The 19,779-nt window shown below is 36.3% G+C and overlaps 1 protein-coding gene across 3 annotated transcripts in view; it reads right to left on the reverse strand.

Moving 5' to 3' along the window:
* COL21A1 (collagen type XXI alpha 1 chain) overlaps window positions 1–19,779 on the reverse strand; it is a 175,727-nt gene that overhangs the window by 124,845 nt on the left and 31,103 nt on the right. For all 3 annotated transcript variants that reach the window (XM_039244317.1, XM_039244318.1, XM_039244316.1), the window contains exon 2: window positions 2,470–2,595. In XM_039244317.1, the coding sequence (XP_039100248.1) occupies window positions 2,470–2,557 (88 nt within the window). In that variant the 5' untranslated portion in view covers window positions 2,558–2,595. The remainder of the gene's footprint in view (window positions 1–2,469; window positions 2,596–19,779) is intronic.

Raw genomic sequence — 19,779 nt, forward strand, 5'->3', positions numbered from 1 at the left:
TTGGTAGAAGTTACACCTAGACAAGTTCTAGCACTTGTGGGGAAAAAATCTCATTAATTGTATTTTCCATGCTGCACAATACACCTCCACCCCTATTTCATTCTTTCAGTCTATGTATATTGAATATCTACTCTGTGCTTGATATCATGCTTCAAAGATACATAAGGTATCTCGAATAGATATTGAAGTCTAGTAAGACAGACAACTGGCTGGTTAGGGAAAGTACAAAGTATTCCGAGAACATTTGGGAGGGGGTAGCAACCTAAATGTGGAAAATCAGGGTAGATTTTGTGTGAAAGCTGACTGGGAGCCTGAGATCTGAAAAGAGAGCTTCAGCCAGGTGAAGAAGAAGACCTTCTCATCAGAGGGAACAGCAATTGCGGAGGCCCAGAGATAAGAGTCAAACAAAGCCCAAAAGACAAACTGGTTCATTTGAGTAATTCCAGTAGTTTCAAAGGGCAACAGAGTATGCTGAAAGGAATAGCAATACTTGCTTTCTCTTTCTCTCACTTCTGCACTCAAAGTAGAATAAACACTACTGTTTATGGCCCATATGATAAAGATCACATGCCCTTGGCAATCATAAGTTGGAAGAGAATGAGATGAATCAAGGTATTATGACAACAAATTTTGTCACAAGTTGTGTTTTTACTCAAATTAATGGCCTCCTTTAAGTAGTGATCAGATGCCCAATTTAAAGTTATAATGGTTTATTTTCCATAGACATTGAAAATGAGATACCACAATTGCAAAGGAAGGCCCTGAAGGGGAAAAAAAATGTTTACTGACAATTAGTTTTTGTATTTTTGCATCTCCTTAGGAGTAAAAATCAATCAATCAACGCTTTCTGTGTGTGTGTCTCTCTCTGTCTCCCTCTCTGTGTCTCTCTGCTTTCCTTTCCATTCTTTTCCTCATCTTTGTCTTCTTCCAGATCTGGAATAACAAGGCCCACAGGAAGATGTTTCAATTTTAAAATGAACTCACCCATCATAGTAACCCACAAAAACAAACACTACTGTCAGGTGAACATGCAATGAAGAAGTCACCTCCCCCCCCAAAAAACTTTTTTAAATGCCAAAACACAGATTTATCTCAAAAGTGTAACCATGACGATGATGCCACTCTTAAGGTGGTGGGGAAGTCCAAAAGAGCCTGAGGGACACTATCCCAACATCCTCTGCCATGGTGACCACAGCCAGGGTTCAGGCCAGGGAAAGCAGAAATGGAATTCTGCCCCAGAAGTGAATTTTCTAACCCAAGGGAATGCAGTTCTTCCAGGGCTTTTTGGAGCTGGTCTGGGATTACAGACATCTGCTTTTGTTGGAGACACAAAAGGACAGGCAAGTTATGTTTGCAGAGTTCTTTAGAGTTGTCCTTGCTCAGTACTATGAGTCTCATTGTCGAGACCTGCTAGTGTTTGTGTGCCACTTGACTCAGTGTTTATAAACTCTTACCGGGTTGTTCTTGGCCCTTCCTACCCCTTTACAGAGCCATGGAGCATACATTTCACAACTGCAAGGTGAGCCAAGAGCATGAGTACAAAAGCAAGTATTGCCATTTATACAAGCTAGACAAAATACCACTCCCAGAGACCTCTTCCTTAGAGAGATGAATTACCACTCTCAAAGAAAAAAAAAAAAAAGGACTGAAGATCAAAGGCATAGTTCACATTCTAGTTATGACACTAATCAGCTGTGTGACATTAGGTAAGCACCTTAAATTTTGTTGAATCTCTTTTCTCACCCAAAAAACCAAAGCATATCTACCTTGTATAGTGCTTGGGTGGATTAAACTATAAAACTGTTATACAAACATTAAATTTATTATTATTTTAATAAATTTTTAGCAAGTTGAATTAAGTTATCAAACCATAATTACTTTATAGTAGGGTATTTATGTTTATGAGTTTCAAAATATGATAGAGTCAAACTTTTTTTTTTCTAAAAAATATAAAGCATTATATCTATAGATAATGGCCTGGGTAGCAGACCAGCAATTAATATAACCCTCCTTCTCTAATGCAAGCTTTCCTACAGCCAATCAGAATAATAGTCACCGATTACTCAGATGTCACTGTGCTAAGCCATTAACATGCATTATCCTGTTTCCATGGATTATCTCATTATCTTTATAAGATAACTTCATAGGATGATCCGGATAACCATCCCATGAGACAGATATTTTATCTTCACATCACTAACCTCATAAATGGCTGATAACGAACTCAATATGAGATCATTTATTCCAAAGCCTGATGGGTAAAATAAATAATTACCACAGAGTTTTTTCAAAATTACCTCTTATAGAAGCTTTTCCTCTCAGTTAATATGTAACACAGCAATTCATTTTATTTTAGGGCATTATAGCATCAAAAACAATAAGAATAAGGCCTAAAAGGAATTGCCTGAGTTCCCCTAATTTGATTTCTACAGTCAATTTGTTGGTAACAAAAATGCTGACAGTTCTTACTTGATCTTATTTCCCCATCTTCAGCTAATACACAATTCTGAAGAAGAAGCACCAAAACTATCCAAAGACATGTAATATGGTGAGCCATGTTTCTGCTTTTGGTCTAATCTTTTGGCTTTAGGATTCCTAAAAAGAAAAGAGAAAAAATAAGAAAGTTAAATATATTAGAAAAATAAAGACAAATAGCTAGTCATTTTTATAAGTTTAAATTTTTTCATTGTAATAGACAGTTGCAGTACAGTTTTTACTAACCTTAGAATAATTTACATGTCCAAAATAGTCATATTTTTAATGTATATTTATTTTTGAGAGAGAGAGATACAGAGCATGAGCAGGATAGAGAGAGGGAGACACAGAATCTGAAGGAGGTTCTGGGCTCCCAGCTGTCAGCACAGAACATGATGTGGGGCTTGATCTCGTGAACTGCGAGATCATGACCTAAGCAGAAGTCAGATGGCACCACTGAGCCACCCAGGCGCTCCCCAAAATAGCCATATTTAAACTATGTTAATGCAAGAGGACAATGAATAAGAGCTGAGGAAACCATAAGTCTTTTAATTCATAACTATCTTCGAAAAGTATAAACTTTCTAAAACGTTGGGCTTTGCTCAAAATATTTACTAGAATTCCTCATTCCAACATAGCCTGTAGAGCCTTATCACATTCTTTGTGTTATCTCAATGGGAGCAAACATTTTTCTCTTAAAAATGGATTTGCATTTAAGAAACACTTAAAGGACGTCTGGTAAAAATATTTATATAATAAAGTGAGCGACAGGATTTTAATTTTTTTGAGCATTAAGAGCTATTTTATTTGATTCATAAACACTCAGTTATACACTTTAATATGTCTTCTAAGTTAGTCCAAGGACTTCACTTCAGGTTAGAATGTGGAAAGTTGCAAGACACTGTCATTCCCACCAATGCCAGATAAACTACAAAACTATAGTCTTTTAAACCCAGTGGGAAAGACAGGATTTAAAGAAACCTAAATGAGTAAAATTCCAAAAGTTAGCAATCCTTTATAACATAGAAGAGATTCTGGGCTGATTCCGTCCCTAGCAGAAAGGGAATCCTCTTCAAGAGGGTCCCAGCTACAGAGCGAGTATGCCCCTACCCAGCAATCTTTTTTTTTTTTTTAATGTTTTTTATTTATTTCTGAGAGAGAGAGAGAGAGAGAGAGCATGAGCAGGGGATGGCCAGAGAGAGAGACACACACAGAATCTGAAACAAGCTCCAGGCTCTGAGCTGTCAGCACAGAGCCCGATGAGGGGCCCGAACCCACGAACTGTGAGATCATGACCTGAGCCGAAGCCGGACGCTTAACGGACTGAGCCACTCAGGCGCCCCAGCCCCTACCCAGCAATCTTAACAGAGTACATGGAGCAGACAAGTAACACAGAGAAAGTTGAGAACAACACAGAACAGCAAGAGAGATCTCCCCTCCTCTCCTTTCAGGTATCCAGCGAATTCCTCAAATACAAATCTTTGGCATGCTGAAGGCTGGGGGAGAAGCAAGAGAACCCAAGAGCAATCTCTCCAAGGCACTCCAGTCCTTCACTACAGTGGAGAGAGAGAATTCAAAAAGCAGAAAGCTGGGGCACCTGCGTGGCTCAGTCAGTTAAGTGTCTAACTTCTGCTCAGCTCATGATCTCACAGTTCATGGGTTCCAGCCTCACATGGAGCTCTGTGCTGACAGTGTGGAGTCTGTTTGGATTTCTCTTGCTCTCCTGCTCTCTCTCTCTCTCAAAATAAATAAATAAGCTTAAAAAAAATCATACTGACAAGCTCAAAGAAATTTCCCAAGGGCCACCCAAGGTGTGAGAAAAAGCAAGAAAAATCTTATTTCTGATCAGGATTAAAATATTTAGTATAAGCACATTCAGAGATGAGGTAAAATGGCTATCATAAATATATTAACGGGTCTAATGATGAAGGATGGCAATAGGCAAAAATATGGGAAATTTCAGAAGAGGGATGGAAACTTTAAAAAAAAGATACAAACTGAAATGCTTGCATGAAAAATATATCAAAAAATAATTCAGAGGCACCTGGTGGCTCAGTCAGTTAAACAGCCACCTTCAGCTCAGGTCACGATCTCACAGGTTGTGAGCTAGAGGCCTGCACCCGGCTCTGTGCTTACAGCTCAGAGCCTGAAGCCTGCTTTGGATTCTGTGTCTCCCTCTCTTTGCCCCTCCCCTGCTCATGCTCTGTGTGTCTCTCTCTCTCAAAAATAAATAAACATTATTTTTTTTTAGTAATTCATACAATGGACTTACCCGTATATATCAGAGGAAATAGTAACCCTAAAGGTAAATCAATAGAAATTACCCAAAATGAAACCCAAGAGGGGGTTGAATGAGAGTGATAAAAAGAAAAGAGCATCTATGGAACAATATCAAGTGACCTTGATACAGCATACAAGTAATTAGCTTTTCAGATGGAAAGGAGAAAGTGAATATTTGAACTATTTGAAAATACAACAGCCCAAAATTTTCCAAATTGACAAAAGCCACCAACAATCAGATCAAAGAAGTTCAACAAACCCCAAGCAAGATAAGAAGTCATACCTAGGTATATCCTACTCAAATAGCATCAAAATGAAAGAGAAAATTCTTAAAACTAGCCAGAGAAAAAAGACATTGCAAAAGGACAACAATTAGAATTTGTATGGAAATTTCATAGCAATAGAATTCACAGATCAGAGAGATATAAAAATTCTAAATGTGTAGACACCTAATAATAAAGCTCCAGAATACATGGAACAAAATTGGGGGGAAAACAAAAACAAAGAAATTCAAAGAAAAATGTGACATTTTAATGTCCATATTTCAGTGATCATTGAATTAGACAAAAAAGTAATCATTTTGCAGAAGGTTTCAAAAATATCAAACTTCACCTAGTTGACATTTATAAAACACCTAACAGCAGCAGAATATACATTCTTTTCACTTCTATTCAAAATGTGAATACATTTCTATTCAAAAATGTACAGGGAGTTCTAGCCACTGCCATATTCAAAATAAAAAATAAAAGATATAAAGCCTATGCAGAAAGAAATAAAACTGTACTTATAGACATGCTTTTTACATAGAAAACTTTTTGAAATCCACCAAAACATTACTAGAATATGTCCATTTACCCAAGGGTAAGAGGGATTTTTAAAGTTTATCTATATACTAGCAGTAAAACTGGTGGGGGTGGGGGGGAACATAACATTCTATTTAATAACATCAAAAGCATCCTAAACCTAATGAAAAATGTGAAAGACCTCTCTACTAAAAACGTAGAAAACATTGTTGAGAGTAATTAAAGAAAGCAAATAAAGATCTATATCCATCATCAGTATTAGTTAAATACATGTCCATCCTTCTTAAACTGACCTATAAATTCAACACAACCCCAGTCAAAATTCCAGTATATTTTTAAAAGAAAGTGATGAACTTATTCTAAAAATTATATAAAATGCAAATGATCTTGAATTAGAAAAACCATCTTAAATGAAGGACAAACTTCAATAAAGAACAATCTTGATTAAGAAGAACAAAATGGGAGGGGCGCCTGGGTGGCTCAGTCGGTTGAGTGTCCAACTTCGGCTCAGGTCATGATCTCACACTTCGTGGGATCAAGCCCCGCATCAGGCTCTGTGCTGACAGCTTAGAGCCTGGAGCCTGCTTCCGATTCTGTGTCTCCTTCTCTCTCTGACCCTCCCCTGCTCATGCTGTCTCTCTCTCTCTCTCTCTCTCTCTCTCTCTCTCAGAAACAAATAAAACATTAAAAAAAAATTTTTTAAAAAAAGAACAAAATTGGAGAATTTATACTACCTGATTCTGACTTACTATAAAGCTTCAATAATCAAGAAAGTGTGCTGTTGGTGTAAGGATAACCATACATAATGGAACCCAGTAGAGTTCAGAAACAGACCCACACTTATATGGTCAATGCATTTTCAATAAAAGTATCAAGATAATTGAGTAAGAAAATCTTTTCAATAAATGTCGCTGGATTAACTGTATAAACACAATAAAATAAACCTTGATGCCATCTCAATCCATATACAAAAATTAGATAAAGCATAGACCTAAATGTAAAAGCTAAAACTATAAAGCTTCTAAAAGAAACTTTCTTAATGACCACAGGATAAGGCAAATTTTCTTAGGACACAAAATCCAATAGCAATTTTAAAAATGAATACATTAGATTTCACCAAAATAAACATTTCCATTCCTCAGAAAACCACCATTAAGAATACAAGCCAATATTCACAATAAAATACTCAAGAAAAGTGACCCATATCCAGAATATATACATTTTTAAAACTCCTACAGTATTACTCAGTCATAAATAATAAAATAAAATCTTGCCATCTGTGATGACTTGGATGGACCCATAAGGTATTATGCTAAGTGAAATAAGTCAATCAGAAAAAGACAAATACCATATGATTTCTTTCATATGTGGAATATAAGAAACAAAACAAATAAACAAAGAAAACAGAAACAAACTCAGAGAGACAGGAAACAAGCTGCTGACAACCAGACAGGGGCGGGTTGAAGGGTAGGTAAAACAGGAGAAGAGGATTAAGAGATACAAACTTCCAGTTACAAAATGAATAAGTCTTGGGGCGCCTGGGTGGCTCAGTTGGTTAAGCGCCCAACTTCAGCTCAGGTCATGATCTCATGGTTCGTGGGTTCAAGCCCCGCGTCAGGCTCTGTGCTGACAGCTAGCTCAGAGCCTGGAGCCTGTTTCAGATTCTGTGTCTCCCTCTCTCTCCGACCCTCCCCGGCTCACACTGTCTCTCTCTTTCTCAGAAACAAATAAAACAGTAAATTTTTTTTAAATGAATAACTCATGAGGATGTAACAGTATAGGGAATATAGTCAATAATTCAGTAATAACTGTGTATAGTGACAGATGGTAACTACACTTATTGTGAGGATCATTTTATAATGTACAAAAATATTGAATCACTGTTATATGTACCTAAACCTAATAAGATATTTATGTCAATCATAGTTCAACAAAATAAGAATAAAAATATTTTTTATATAAAATAATTTATTGTCAAAAAAAAGTCCTAAAAATCAAAAATCATAAAAGGGAAAACCATCCAGGGTGCCTGGGTGACTCAGCTAATTAAGTATCTGATTTCAGTTCAGGTCATGATCTCACAATTCTGAGTTCGAGCTCCTGTACTGACAGCACTGATCCTGTTTTAGGTCCTTTGTCTCCCTCAGTTTCTGTCCCTCCCCTGAACTCTGTCTCTCAAAAATAAACATTTTAAAAAAATTAAAAAGGAAAACAATCCAATTTTTTTTAATGGGTAAAAGTCTTGAACATATTACATAGAGGGATACAGAAATGGCCAATAAAGACATTAAATAGCACTCATCATTAGTCATCAGAGAAATCAATGTTAAAACCACAATAAGGTAACATTTCACACCCACTAAAATGGCTAAAATTTAAAAACTGACAGTATCAAATGTTTTTTGAGACTGCAGAAAAATAGGAATTCATACATTGTTGGTGAGAATGGGAAATGAAATAACCACTTAGAGAACTGTTAGGTTCAGTCTCTTAGAAAAATTAAACTATGGGGCGCCTGGGTGGCTTAGTCGGTTAAGCGTCCGACTTTCGCTTAGGTCATGATCTCGCAGTTCGTGGGTTCGAGCCCCGCGTCGGGCTCTGTGCTGACTGCCAGCTCAGAGCCTGGAGCCTGCTTCAGTCTATGACTCCCTCTCTCTCTGACCCTGTCCTGCTCACGCTGTCTCTCTCTCTCTCTCTCTCTCCTAGAAATAAATAAAACATTAAAAAATTAAAAAAAAAAAAAGAAAAATTAAACTATGACCAGCAATTCCTGTGCTAGGGATATAACCTAAAGAAATGAGAACATGTGCCTATATAAAGACCTTAATGATGTTTATAGTAGTTTTATTCATAACAGTCCCAAACTAAAAGTAACTCAAATACTACCAACATGAGAATAAACAAGTTGTACGGTATATTCACATAATAATACAAAGCAACACCAAAATTGTGAACTATTGTTATACGCAGCACATGAATAAATTTTAGATTTATTCTATTTAATGAAAGAAGCCAAACACAAAAGAATACATAAAGCATGATTCCAGTTATGTGAAGTCCTAAATCACAAAACCAATCTATGGTGCTAGAAATCAGGAAACATTTGCTTAGATGAAAAGAATCCAACTGGAGGGGTTCCTGGTCGGCTTAGTCGGTTAAGTGTCTGACTCTTTATCTTAGTTCAAGTCATGATCTCACAGTTCATAAGATCGAGACTCGCACTGGGCTCTGAGCAGTCTTGGAATTCTCTTCGTCTCTCCCCTCCTCCATGCTTTCTCTCTCTCTCAAAAGTAAATAAGTAAAATCACTTAAAAAAAAAAAAAAAGAATTGAAAACTGGCATAAGTAAACTAGCTGGATCATAGAAACATCTACACTTGCAGTGATGATATTCAGGTGTATAAATTTGTCTAAGCCCATTAAACTTCTGGCTTGATAATTATATAACTTGTTTTATGAGAATATAACTCAATGACAAACAATCCAACATCATTGTTGTCATTTTTCAAATTAGGCTGGCCGCTCTGGACGAGGAGCTATAAAGGTCAAAAAATGTCAATGAGAGGCATTTTTGGTGAGTCATCACCAGGATGTACTGTTTTATGGTAATAAGGCTTGCTAATAAATATTGACTGGCTTGTTTCCCAAAAGCCTCAACATTGAATTATTCTGCTCCTCTACCAAAATCATCCTCACTATTTTTATGTATTATCTAATTCCTTCAGAATTCTTGGGCTAAAGTTAATTATCTAATTTTATTAAATACTAGATAGACAGCTATTAAAGTAGATGATATTATAAGGGCATTAATACATGTTACGGTCATTTTATTTAGCCTTTGAAACATAACAAACGTAGCCTGAATGTTTTATAAATATGCTTTATAACTATTTCATTGTATATATGTCTAAGCGCAATGCATATAAACTGAGGCATATCCCATTTTAGCATTTACTTCAATCACCTGGGGAGTTTGTTAAGCATATGGATAGCCTAACCCTACCCAGTGGCTTCAGATTGGAGAGCAAGGGAACAAACACAAAAAAATAAAAAGTTTCCCATATCCATATGCTACTGTATACCAAAGTTCTAGAAATTCTGATGTAAGGTAATGCCAAAATGATAAATAAGGAAAAAAAATTTTAAACTCCTCCGGTTCCTCTTCTGGTAGAGAAGATAGCAACCCCAAATTGGAAAGCATTACTCAGAGAATCTCTACAAGCAAAGATGTCTCAAAATTTGCAACCCAAAGAGCATTCCATATGCCACCCTTAAACATGGAAAATCCTGTCTTGGAAAAATTTAACCTTTTAATGCTATATGAATGATTCTTAATTGATAATGGAAAAAGACAGAATTACTTTCAGCAGAAAGTAGGAATTTAAACTGAGCTCATCTGTTAATGTGGGTATACATTAGGCTAAATGCATACCAGGCAATCCAGAGTATAGATTTAACACTGCCACTAACTTTAACTTAGCATCTTTCCTATAATGTTAAAAAAAAGAAAAAGAAAAAGAAAATTGATCACCAATAATCTTCCTTTGAACTACAGAAATAATGATCCATATTCTCTGACCTCACATTATTGTGATAATGAAAATATATAGCTTTACAATGGTTGAGGCTACAGCACTTCACTTAATCTTGGGAGGTGTTGAAGAAAATAAGGCTTCCTCATGTACCATGGCTTTGCCTGTCACATGAGCTCTAATAAACAGCAGACCCAACACTTAAACTCAGGCTCACCCAGAACTCTCTTGAGTAGTTTCATTCAACAACAAATATTTATCAAGAGCCTATCATGTGACAGATACTCTTTAAGGTTCTGAGAATTCAGAAGTGACCAAACTAGATAAGGAATCTGCTTTCATGCAGTTCCTGTTCCAGAGACTAAGTAAATGAGTGAGATAATTTCACATAATGGTAAGCGCTATGAAGAAATACAAATAGTAACGTATAAACTGGGGCCAGGGAAGAAGGACTCTTGTAGATGTAAATGTCAAAGCAGGCCTCTAAAAAGAAACCATTTGAGCTGACAGCTGAGTAATGTTAAGGAGCTATCCTTGCCTGGGACTGAGGATAAATCTTCCCTTTTGTGGATGGAGAAGTTTGGTTTGTTCTATGAACAGAACAAAGGTGAGTGAAGCACGAGCGTAAGAGCGAGAGAAAAAATAGCAGCAGCTAAAATGAAGTACCAAGGACTACATGCAGTATCTCAAATTTAGGACTGTCTTCCCTAAATGCCGAGTGAACCCAAAGGAGGGTTTTAAGGACAGGAACATAATGATCAGGTTTTTTTACATTAGATCATCTCACTTCCCAAATCAAAGAGCTCTTAAAGTTTTTTGGTTTTTGGTTTTTGTTTTGTTTTGTTTTTTCTTTGAGAAAGAGAGAGAGAGAAAGAAAGAGAGAGAACGTGTGTGCGCACAACTGGGGGAGAGGGGCAGAGAGAGAGGGAGAAACAGAGAATCCCAAGCAGGGTCTACTGTCGGCATAGACCCCAACACAGGGCTTGAACTCAGGAATCTTGAGAGCATGACTTGAGAGAAAATCAAGAGTTGGATGCTTAACAGACTGAGCCACCCAGGCACCCTAAGAGCTCTGTAAGTTTTAACACCTAATTCTCAGAGAAAGCAAGACAGATATCAACTGATCAATAATTATCCTTTCTGACTTTTCATTTCTCTTCCATTTCTTTACCCTTTGTGTTGTATCACATTTCACTATCACAGTCTCTAATATTTTATTAAAATCAAAATAGCTACTTGTGAGTAAATTTGTGAGAACAGTGGATACAAATGAAGGCAAATTCCGTATCTCTTGTCTCCTTGCAGTTAAGGTCTCTTTCAGCGGGTCAGTGGTAAAGGCATGGGAATCAGCAGGAGGCGACATCGGGAATGTAATAATACAAGCTTTCAAAATAAGGGACTGTCAGGAAAAATGCCATCTCAAAATCTGGTTGCTGTGCTTGGCTATAAAACCTTCACATAAAACTGAAGACTAAAAATAGTCCCCTCCTGAGGCACTAACACTCATGCTTATTTATAGGCTCTGCCTTTAAACTACGTTGTAAAACAGGAAAAGGTGGAGAAACAAATGGCAGTCCTCAAACTTTTGTGCACACATACACACACACACCTACTGTGTTCTAGATTGCTGACATTATGATAGAAGGAAGCATTAAGTGGGACAGATAGAATTTAAAAGGGCAAAATCCTGGCAAACCAGGAAATGAATTGAGAAATAATTCACTTACATATGTATACATGTATGTAGAGTTTGGTCTGTTTGAGTTATCATTAAAACAACAGAATGATGGCTAAACTATTTGCCATTTCATAGATCTAAGCAAGCCCTCCAACGTATATAATTAATCAATGCCACCTTGATTGTGTGTAACAATTTGTGGATACCTAAACAAATGACATTGGTTATATTTCTCTAACCAACAATCTAGTGTGGTAGGGCAGATGGGTAATTATAAATCCCCGTTTCAGAGATAGACTAACAGATTCAAAGATATTATTAGGTTATACCTTGCAGAGTTTACTTTCCGGCTGCAGAGTGGGTGACTAGTTCCTTCATTCGTTTGTACATTATGCAGCATCCATTAAACCCACACAAGATAAAGTGAAATGAATTAACTTGATTGTCTGTAATTTGGTGGAGTGGTTTAAAATTCCATCTGGCCATAGGAGCTTCTGAATACTCAAGCAACAAAACATACATATCTGTGCAGTCATTCAAATTGAGACCAGTAAAAGATAGCCAAGGAACACGGAGCACAGTGTATTTTAGTTGCCTACGCAGCAAATCCACTGAAATCAGGTCATGGGATTCTGTTCGTCATTTAAGCTATGCTTAAAATGTAGCCCTTTTTTCTATCTCTAAATATAATCCCTCTTACATTAACATATATTAGCCTAATTTTTATTTTTTTCTTAATTCACCTCTAGTTTTTAAAACAAAGTATTAGAAAAGTCAAGACATCAATTTCCAAAGAAATAGGTAAGAAATTTTTTCAACATCTAACTCAGGTCAAATTGTTCTCCAGCAACTTAATCTTCCAATTCATCCATCTTACACCAAAAAGAATGCTGGATAACGAGTCATGAGGTAGAGTTCTAGTCATGCATGTCTTCTGTCTGCCTACTTAGAAAAGAAAATGTAACCATATGCAAAGTTAAAAAGCAATATGGGATAATAAATGCAAAATAAATGGTATAAACAAAAAAGGAATTAGGGTAAAGGAAATAGGTGGAAAAGAACATTTTAGATTCATCCCAATTGTGGTTTTTAAATACCATTTTCCATTAAAAGGAACCAGCGATCTTTGGGAAAACAGTATATTCTAGATCTGTAAAGACGGAAATCTTGTGATTAAAACAAAGAAGTCTCAAAAATTATTGGGATTAGATCAAAAGGACCAAAGAACTAAATTGAGGGGCTCCTATTGGGTAACAATAAAAGCATCTGATTGTTAAAAATAATAATAATCACAATGGACTGAAGCATAACACTTTGCTAAATTTATGAGTTCATAATGATATATATATATAAAAAAAAAAAAAACCATGGGTCACATTCAGAGGTTGCTAGTATACAAGTAAAGAAAGAGAATCATGCATTTTCTTACTTTTCCTACCAGTGTGATACTTCAGGGTAATAAAACAGTTGATGAAGCAAGAGTTAATAAACCCCAGAAGAATAACAGAATTAGAAAATCACACTTTGCAAGGCACCTGGGTGGCTCATCAGTTGAGTGGCCAACTCTTAATTTTGGCTCAAGTTGTGATCCCAGGGGTGTGGCATCAAGCCCCACATGAGGCTTTGCACTGAGCACGGAACCTGCTTGGGATTCTCTCTCTCCCTCTTTTTCTGACCCTCTCCCATCTCTCTCTCTCTCTCTCTCTCTCTCTCTCTCTCTCTCCCCCCTTTCTTTCTCTCTCTCTCTCAAAATAAGTACACTTTCTAAAAAGGATGATTTGCTTAAAAAAAAAACAATTCACAGTCACTTAATAAACAAATTTAAGAGCCAAGATATTTTATTTCACTGGATAAAAAACAAACACATAGTGTTGGTGAGATTTACAGTATAGAAGTTCACCATGTAGTATGTAATACTTTCATTTATATTATTGATTATTCTCATCTACATAACCTTTCCTTGTCTAAACTCCTCACAACCAATCACATCTACACTACCTTACTAACAGATTTATGTGTAAAACTGTCTCCCTAGCTAGTAAGTGCATTTGTCCATGCAAGACATGGTCACTAATCACTACCCTGAGCAAGTTCTCAAATCTTGCTGAGCCATAGTTTTCTCATCTGAAAAATCAGTATAATATCACCGCCTTTCAGGACTATTATAAAGATTAAATGAGATAGCAAAGGTCTGGCTTATGTGAGGTTAAATAGCAATAAGCTCTTACATTTCATCCTTTACCCTCAACAGATGCCCAATCACAAACAGGAAGAGTATCTGATATATGTCTTTTGAATTCCACAAAGCCCTTAACGATTCTAAGCCCACAGAAGGCAATGAAATATTTGTGGCATCACTGACTCAATACACATTTATTGAGAACCAGTTTGTTCCAGGCTTTGGAGTAGGCATGGGGAGAAAATAAAAATGAACAAGAATGTCACAGCTCTTTCACTGAAGATTTTTAAATCAGCTAGACACTCAATAACAGGGACATTAGAAGTATGAAGTAATTTTAACATAACTTGGAATAATTGTAACTGGAGGTTGGCCAAAGTATTTAAAAATACAAAACAAAAATAACAAAAACACATAGTCATCGTCATAACTAAATAGGAAAGATTGTAGTCTATGGCCATTGTTTATCTCCCTAAATGAAAATGTCCCTTTGGGTTAAACATTAAGGGGCAAATGCGAATATTTGTCTAATAGGAGACCTGTTTTCTTTTTCTTGGAGAGAGAATCACAGGAAAAACATTGTAGAGATTCAAGTTCCATGATAAAGAAGAAAAAACAAAATGGGTATTCATAGATGGGATGAAATCATGTTTCCATGGAAACCCTGAACTGGTTTGTTGCAGCAGAACTTAAGTTGGCAATTTTGGCTAATTTCAACTATAAAAATAAGTTTGGCAACTTGAAAAATGTATTCAAACTATCATAAAGTAATTTTCAAATGATAGCTAAATACCTGGAAAGGATCTCATTAGATTAAACACATATTTTTTAATTTCTTTAATCGTTGCCAACTTTACCTGGCAAAGATATCATTTTAATTGGAAACAAATCCAATGAACTAAGTTGTGCCAGAATAAACAGAATCTAGAATATGGTTGTCTTTTGATTCTAATGTTGGAGCAAGAACAGGGACAAGAACTTCCTCTGTTACAGACTAGCAGAGTCTGTGAGTTTAATAGCTTTTACTGAATCATGATAACCAAAATAGACCCAACATCCGATCCCAAACAGGCAAGGCCACTTTTTATTTAGATTATCTTTTTCCAAATTAGAGATCCAGGTGATTATTGGCACATGGCTGTTAAGCCAAATAAGATATCAAAGTGTTTATGTTTTACAGTAATATATTTTAAATATTTTTGAATATTTTAAACATTCAAAAATGCTTTACATTTACTAAAAGTTTTACCCTCCTTTAAGGACCTTAGTGTTATACAAGGATTGGCTCTAGCCTTTGAATTTGTTTCATATGAATTTCTTTGGTGTGATCTTGAGCCTTTAGACACAGCAAATAAGAGCAAAAAGGCAAGCAAACATATATATACGATCGACTCGGAATTCAAACTATCCAGTCATGCAAACTTGATCAGCATCTCCCAGGATACAGTAACTATCCCACGATCACATTCAACTGAAGCTTAACTTCCTGTGCTTTATTCATAGGACAATTTCAAACCAGGGAATCTTACAACTAATTCTTAACGGAGTATTCTTCCCTTGATTGTTTTACTTGCATGTTCCTTTCTCTCCTTCGCTTCATTGCCAAGCTTCATGAGAGAGAGAGGTCTTCATGACTTTCCTTCCAATCCCTCACTTCCTGCTAAAGCTTGATCCCACTGCTATCCAGTGTCTGACGCAAGCACTCCTGTTGAAGGCACCAGTGATTTTCTAATTGCCAAATTAAGTCAGCTCTTTCTAACCATCTCTCTTAACCTCCCTGCATTTTTTTTTTTTTTTTTAATGTTCTTATTTATTTCTGAGAGAGAGAGTCAGCGTGAACAGGGGAGGGTCAGAAAGAGAGGGAGACACACAGAATCTGAAGCAGGCTCCAGGCTCTGGGCTGTCAGCACAGAGCCCGACACAGGGCTCAAACCCACGAACCGTGAGATCATGACCTAAGCCAAAGTCGGACACTCAACAGACTAAGCCACCCAGGCACCCCAACCTCCCTGCATTTGGCTCATCTAGATGGCTTTTCCCCTAACTCTTTCTTGACACTGCATTCTCTAGGAGGGACTTGTTTTCAGACTTCTCTGAGAGTCCCTCCTATATTATCCTTTATGTGTTTAGGTCCCTGGGGGTTAGCCAGAGCCTCTACTTTTCTAATTTTTCAAACTCTCACTGCAGAACTTCATCCTCCCTCTACAGCATTAGCTTCCACTTTGATGTTGCCAAATCAGAAATTTTTATCTCCAGGGCATACTTAACTCTTGCATTCAAGAATCCATTTCTTTTTTTTTTTTTAATTTATTTATTTTTGAGATGGTGGGGGCAGAGACAGAGGTAGACAGAGGATCCAAAATTGGCTCTACACTGACAGCAGAGCCTAATCAGCAGAGAGCCTGATGTGGGGCTAGAACCCACAAACCACAAGATCGTGAGCTGAGCCAAAGTCATACGCTTAAATGACTGAGCCACCCCGGTGCCCCAAAAGTCCATTTGTAAATAATTATGTGCAAAAGTCTGCAGAACATCAACTTTTAAACAACCAACATACATCTCCATTTCAACAAATCTTAAAGTGAACTCAAAATCTGCTCCTTAAAAATGACTATTTTCTTCCTATTGCCCATTCAAGAAATGACCCACGGTGTCTGTGTGACTCAGTCAGCTGAGACCTTTGGCTCAGGTCATGATCTCACACTCATGGGTTTGAGCCCTGCATCCAGCTCTGTGCCGACAGCTCAGAGCCTAAAGCCTGCTTCGGATTTTCTCTCTCTCTCTCTGTCTCTGCCCCTCCCCAACTCGCACTCTGTCTCTGTCTCTGTCTCTCTCTCTCTCTCAAAAAACATAATAATAAAAAAAATTTAAAGAAAAAAAGAAGTGACTCTACCATTTACCCAGCTATCCTAAATTAATCACACCTGTCTTGAAAAAGCTGTTTTCTGTCCATCCCCTCTCACAACGAATAACAAAATCCTCATGATTCTATCTATTTGCTCTATACCCACTGCCATAGTCAGAGGCCGGAGCTTTATGATTTCATACCCATCCAAACTACTGAAATAGATGCAGAAGAAACATTTGGTCATTTCAACACCATTCATTACCTTGAAATACAAAATACTATTTACTATATCAAAGTAAAAAGACAAGATTTTTAGTATGATAAAACCAAAAACCTTTATAAACATAATAATTAATGGTGAAATGTTAGAAAAATTCTCCTTGAATAAAGCCAGAAATAATACAAGGATGCTGAAATCACCCCTTCTGGTCAGCACTGTAATAGAGATCTAAGAAGATGACAAAAATAAGATCTAAGATTGAGAAAGGAATAAAATTATCAATATTCTTAGGGAAAATATCTAAATTTTAAAATCTACATTAAAATAATTAACAGTAGCAGGTTTTAACAAAGATGTTGCATATAAAAGTATATTTTTAAAAATCAAATACCATTCCCTTTAGCAGCAAAAAATTTAAAAAGTGAGTTTCTTGTGATAACATTCACAATGGCAGTTAAAATAATGGCATGTCTAGGGTAACTACAAAACTATAATTGAAGGACAAAAAGTTCTAAGTAGAGGGAAAGTAAATGTGTTCATAATGACAGGACTTAATTATCACAAAGGTAACAGATTTTCCCTTCAATTAATCTATACATTTAATGCAATTCTTATCAAAACTCAAGTATTTTGTGTTTGAATGTGGGTGTAAAAGTTGACAAGCTGATTAAAAAAAATCAAATGAGGAAGAAAAAGGCCAAAAGTAGACAATTCGAGAAAGAGAAATAAGGAGGAATAGATTTATAGTACCAGATATCAAAGTTTATTTTAAAACTACAGTATTTATAAAGACTTGGCATTGACAAAAGTTTAGTCCAAAACAATGGGTGTCCATAAAGGCCCTAGAAACAAATTCACCGACATATAAGAAATTGTTATAAAGAGAAGTAGCATTACAAATGAATTCTGAAAAGATGGACTATTGAATAAATGTTCTATCACTGATAATCATATGGGCGTGGGGAATTACAGATAAAATTGTACCCCTATTCACACCATATACCAAAGCCAAGTATAGATGGATTAAAGACCTAAATGTATAAAACAAAACTTCAAAACTCTTAGAAGAATATATAGGATATCCTTTTAACAACAGATAAAGAGGAAATTTGTATTTTTGTAACAAATGACATCATAAAGTTAAAAGACAAACCTAACCTGGAATAAAATGTCTGCATGTGCACTTCTAACCGAAGATCGATGCCTTCGATATATAAAGCCTACATTCAGTAAGAAAAAATAGAAATAATCCAATAAGACAATAGGTAAAGACTGTTAACAAAAAATTCAAAAGGAATCCTAGATGTCTATAATGAAAACATGAGCAATCTTCATAAGTGAAAAATACAAAATAGAACAAAATACTATTCACGCCCACAAAAAAATGTTAAAAAGAGTTAAAGAGCATATAAGAAAATAGGAATTCGTACTCTTAAAAATGAGAATACCCTAGTACAGCCATTCTGCAGAGCAATTTACAATGCTTAGTAAAGTTGAAAAAAGCATATGCTATAATCTCATGATTCTATTTAAGGAGTACCCTCTGAAAAATATACTATGTACAAAAGTATACTTATCAAGGAGACATATATATCACTGCTGCATTGTATGTAACCAGAAAAAATGGAAACGGCCTAATTGTCCATCATTAAGAAGGTAAACACTTATTCCAAGACAGTAAAAATGGATGTTCTAAGGCTGTATGTACCAATATAAATGAAAACAGTAAGTTCCAAGAAGAAATAAGCAGTATGATGCCATCTACATAAATGTTAAACGTTACAAAATAACAATAATTGTTGTTTGGGAGTACATAAGTATAGAGTAAAAGTACAAATGTATACCTTGGAATAACACACAGCAACCTTCAAACAGCAATTATTTCTGGGTTTTAAGAGATGAAAGGCATGAAGATAGATCTCTAGCAGTTTATCTGCAAATTTATTACTTTAAAAAATACAGAACTGAGGCACCTGGGTGGCTTGGCAGCTAAGCATCTAGCTTCGCCTCAGATCATGATCTCACAGTTTGTGGGTTCAAGTCCAGCATCAAGCTTTGTGCTAACAGCTCAGAACCTGGAGCCTGCTTCAGATTCTGTATCTCCCTCCCTCTCTCTGCTTCTCCCCCACTTGCACTCTGTGTCTCTCTCTCTCTCAAAAATAAACAAATATTTTTTTTAATTCTTTTAGGGGCACCTGGGTAGCTCAGTTGGTTAAGCAGCCAACTTCAGCTCAGGTCATGATCTCGCAGTTTGTGAGTTCAAGCTCTGTGTCGGAATCTGCACTGACAGCTCGGAGCCTGGAGCCTGCTTTGGATTCTGTGTGTCTCCCTCTCTCTCTGTCCCTGCCCTGCTCATGCTCTCTCTGTCCCTCAAAAAAAAATAAACATGTTTAAAATTTTTTTTAATTCTTTTAAATACAGATCTGAAGCAAATAAACATAAGTGATGGGCTCATTGGTGTTTGTATTATCTATCTTTAAAATATTCTCCAATTTTTTAATTTTTTAATTTAATTAATAATATTAATATTCCTTAATGGCTTCTTATTGCCTTCGTGACACAGCTATCATCCTCCTCAAATAAGCCCTTTCATGATTTGGTCCCCACCTAACATTCAAGAATTATCCACTCCTGCTAAACATCACAATCTGTGTGCTACCTTCCATAATGACATCTTTCCCACTCTCAGAGGGACTTAGGATTCGGTCTCACACCAGAACTTCAGAGAACCTTTGATGTAACAACTGCTTACACACATGTCCATC

The sequence above is a fragment of the Hyaena hyaena genome, unplaced genomic scaffold, assembly GCF_003009895.1.
Source record: "Hyaena hyaena isolate Hyena2069 unplaced genomic scaffold, ASM300989v1 scaffold_242, whole genome shotgun sequence".
NCBI classification, from domain to species: Eukaryota; Metazoa; Chordata; class Mammalia; order Carnivora; family Hyaenidae; genus Hyaena; species Hyaena hyaena.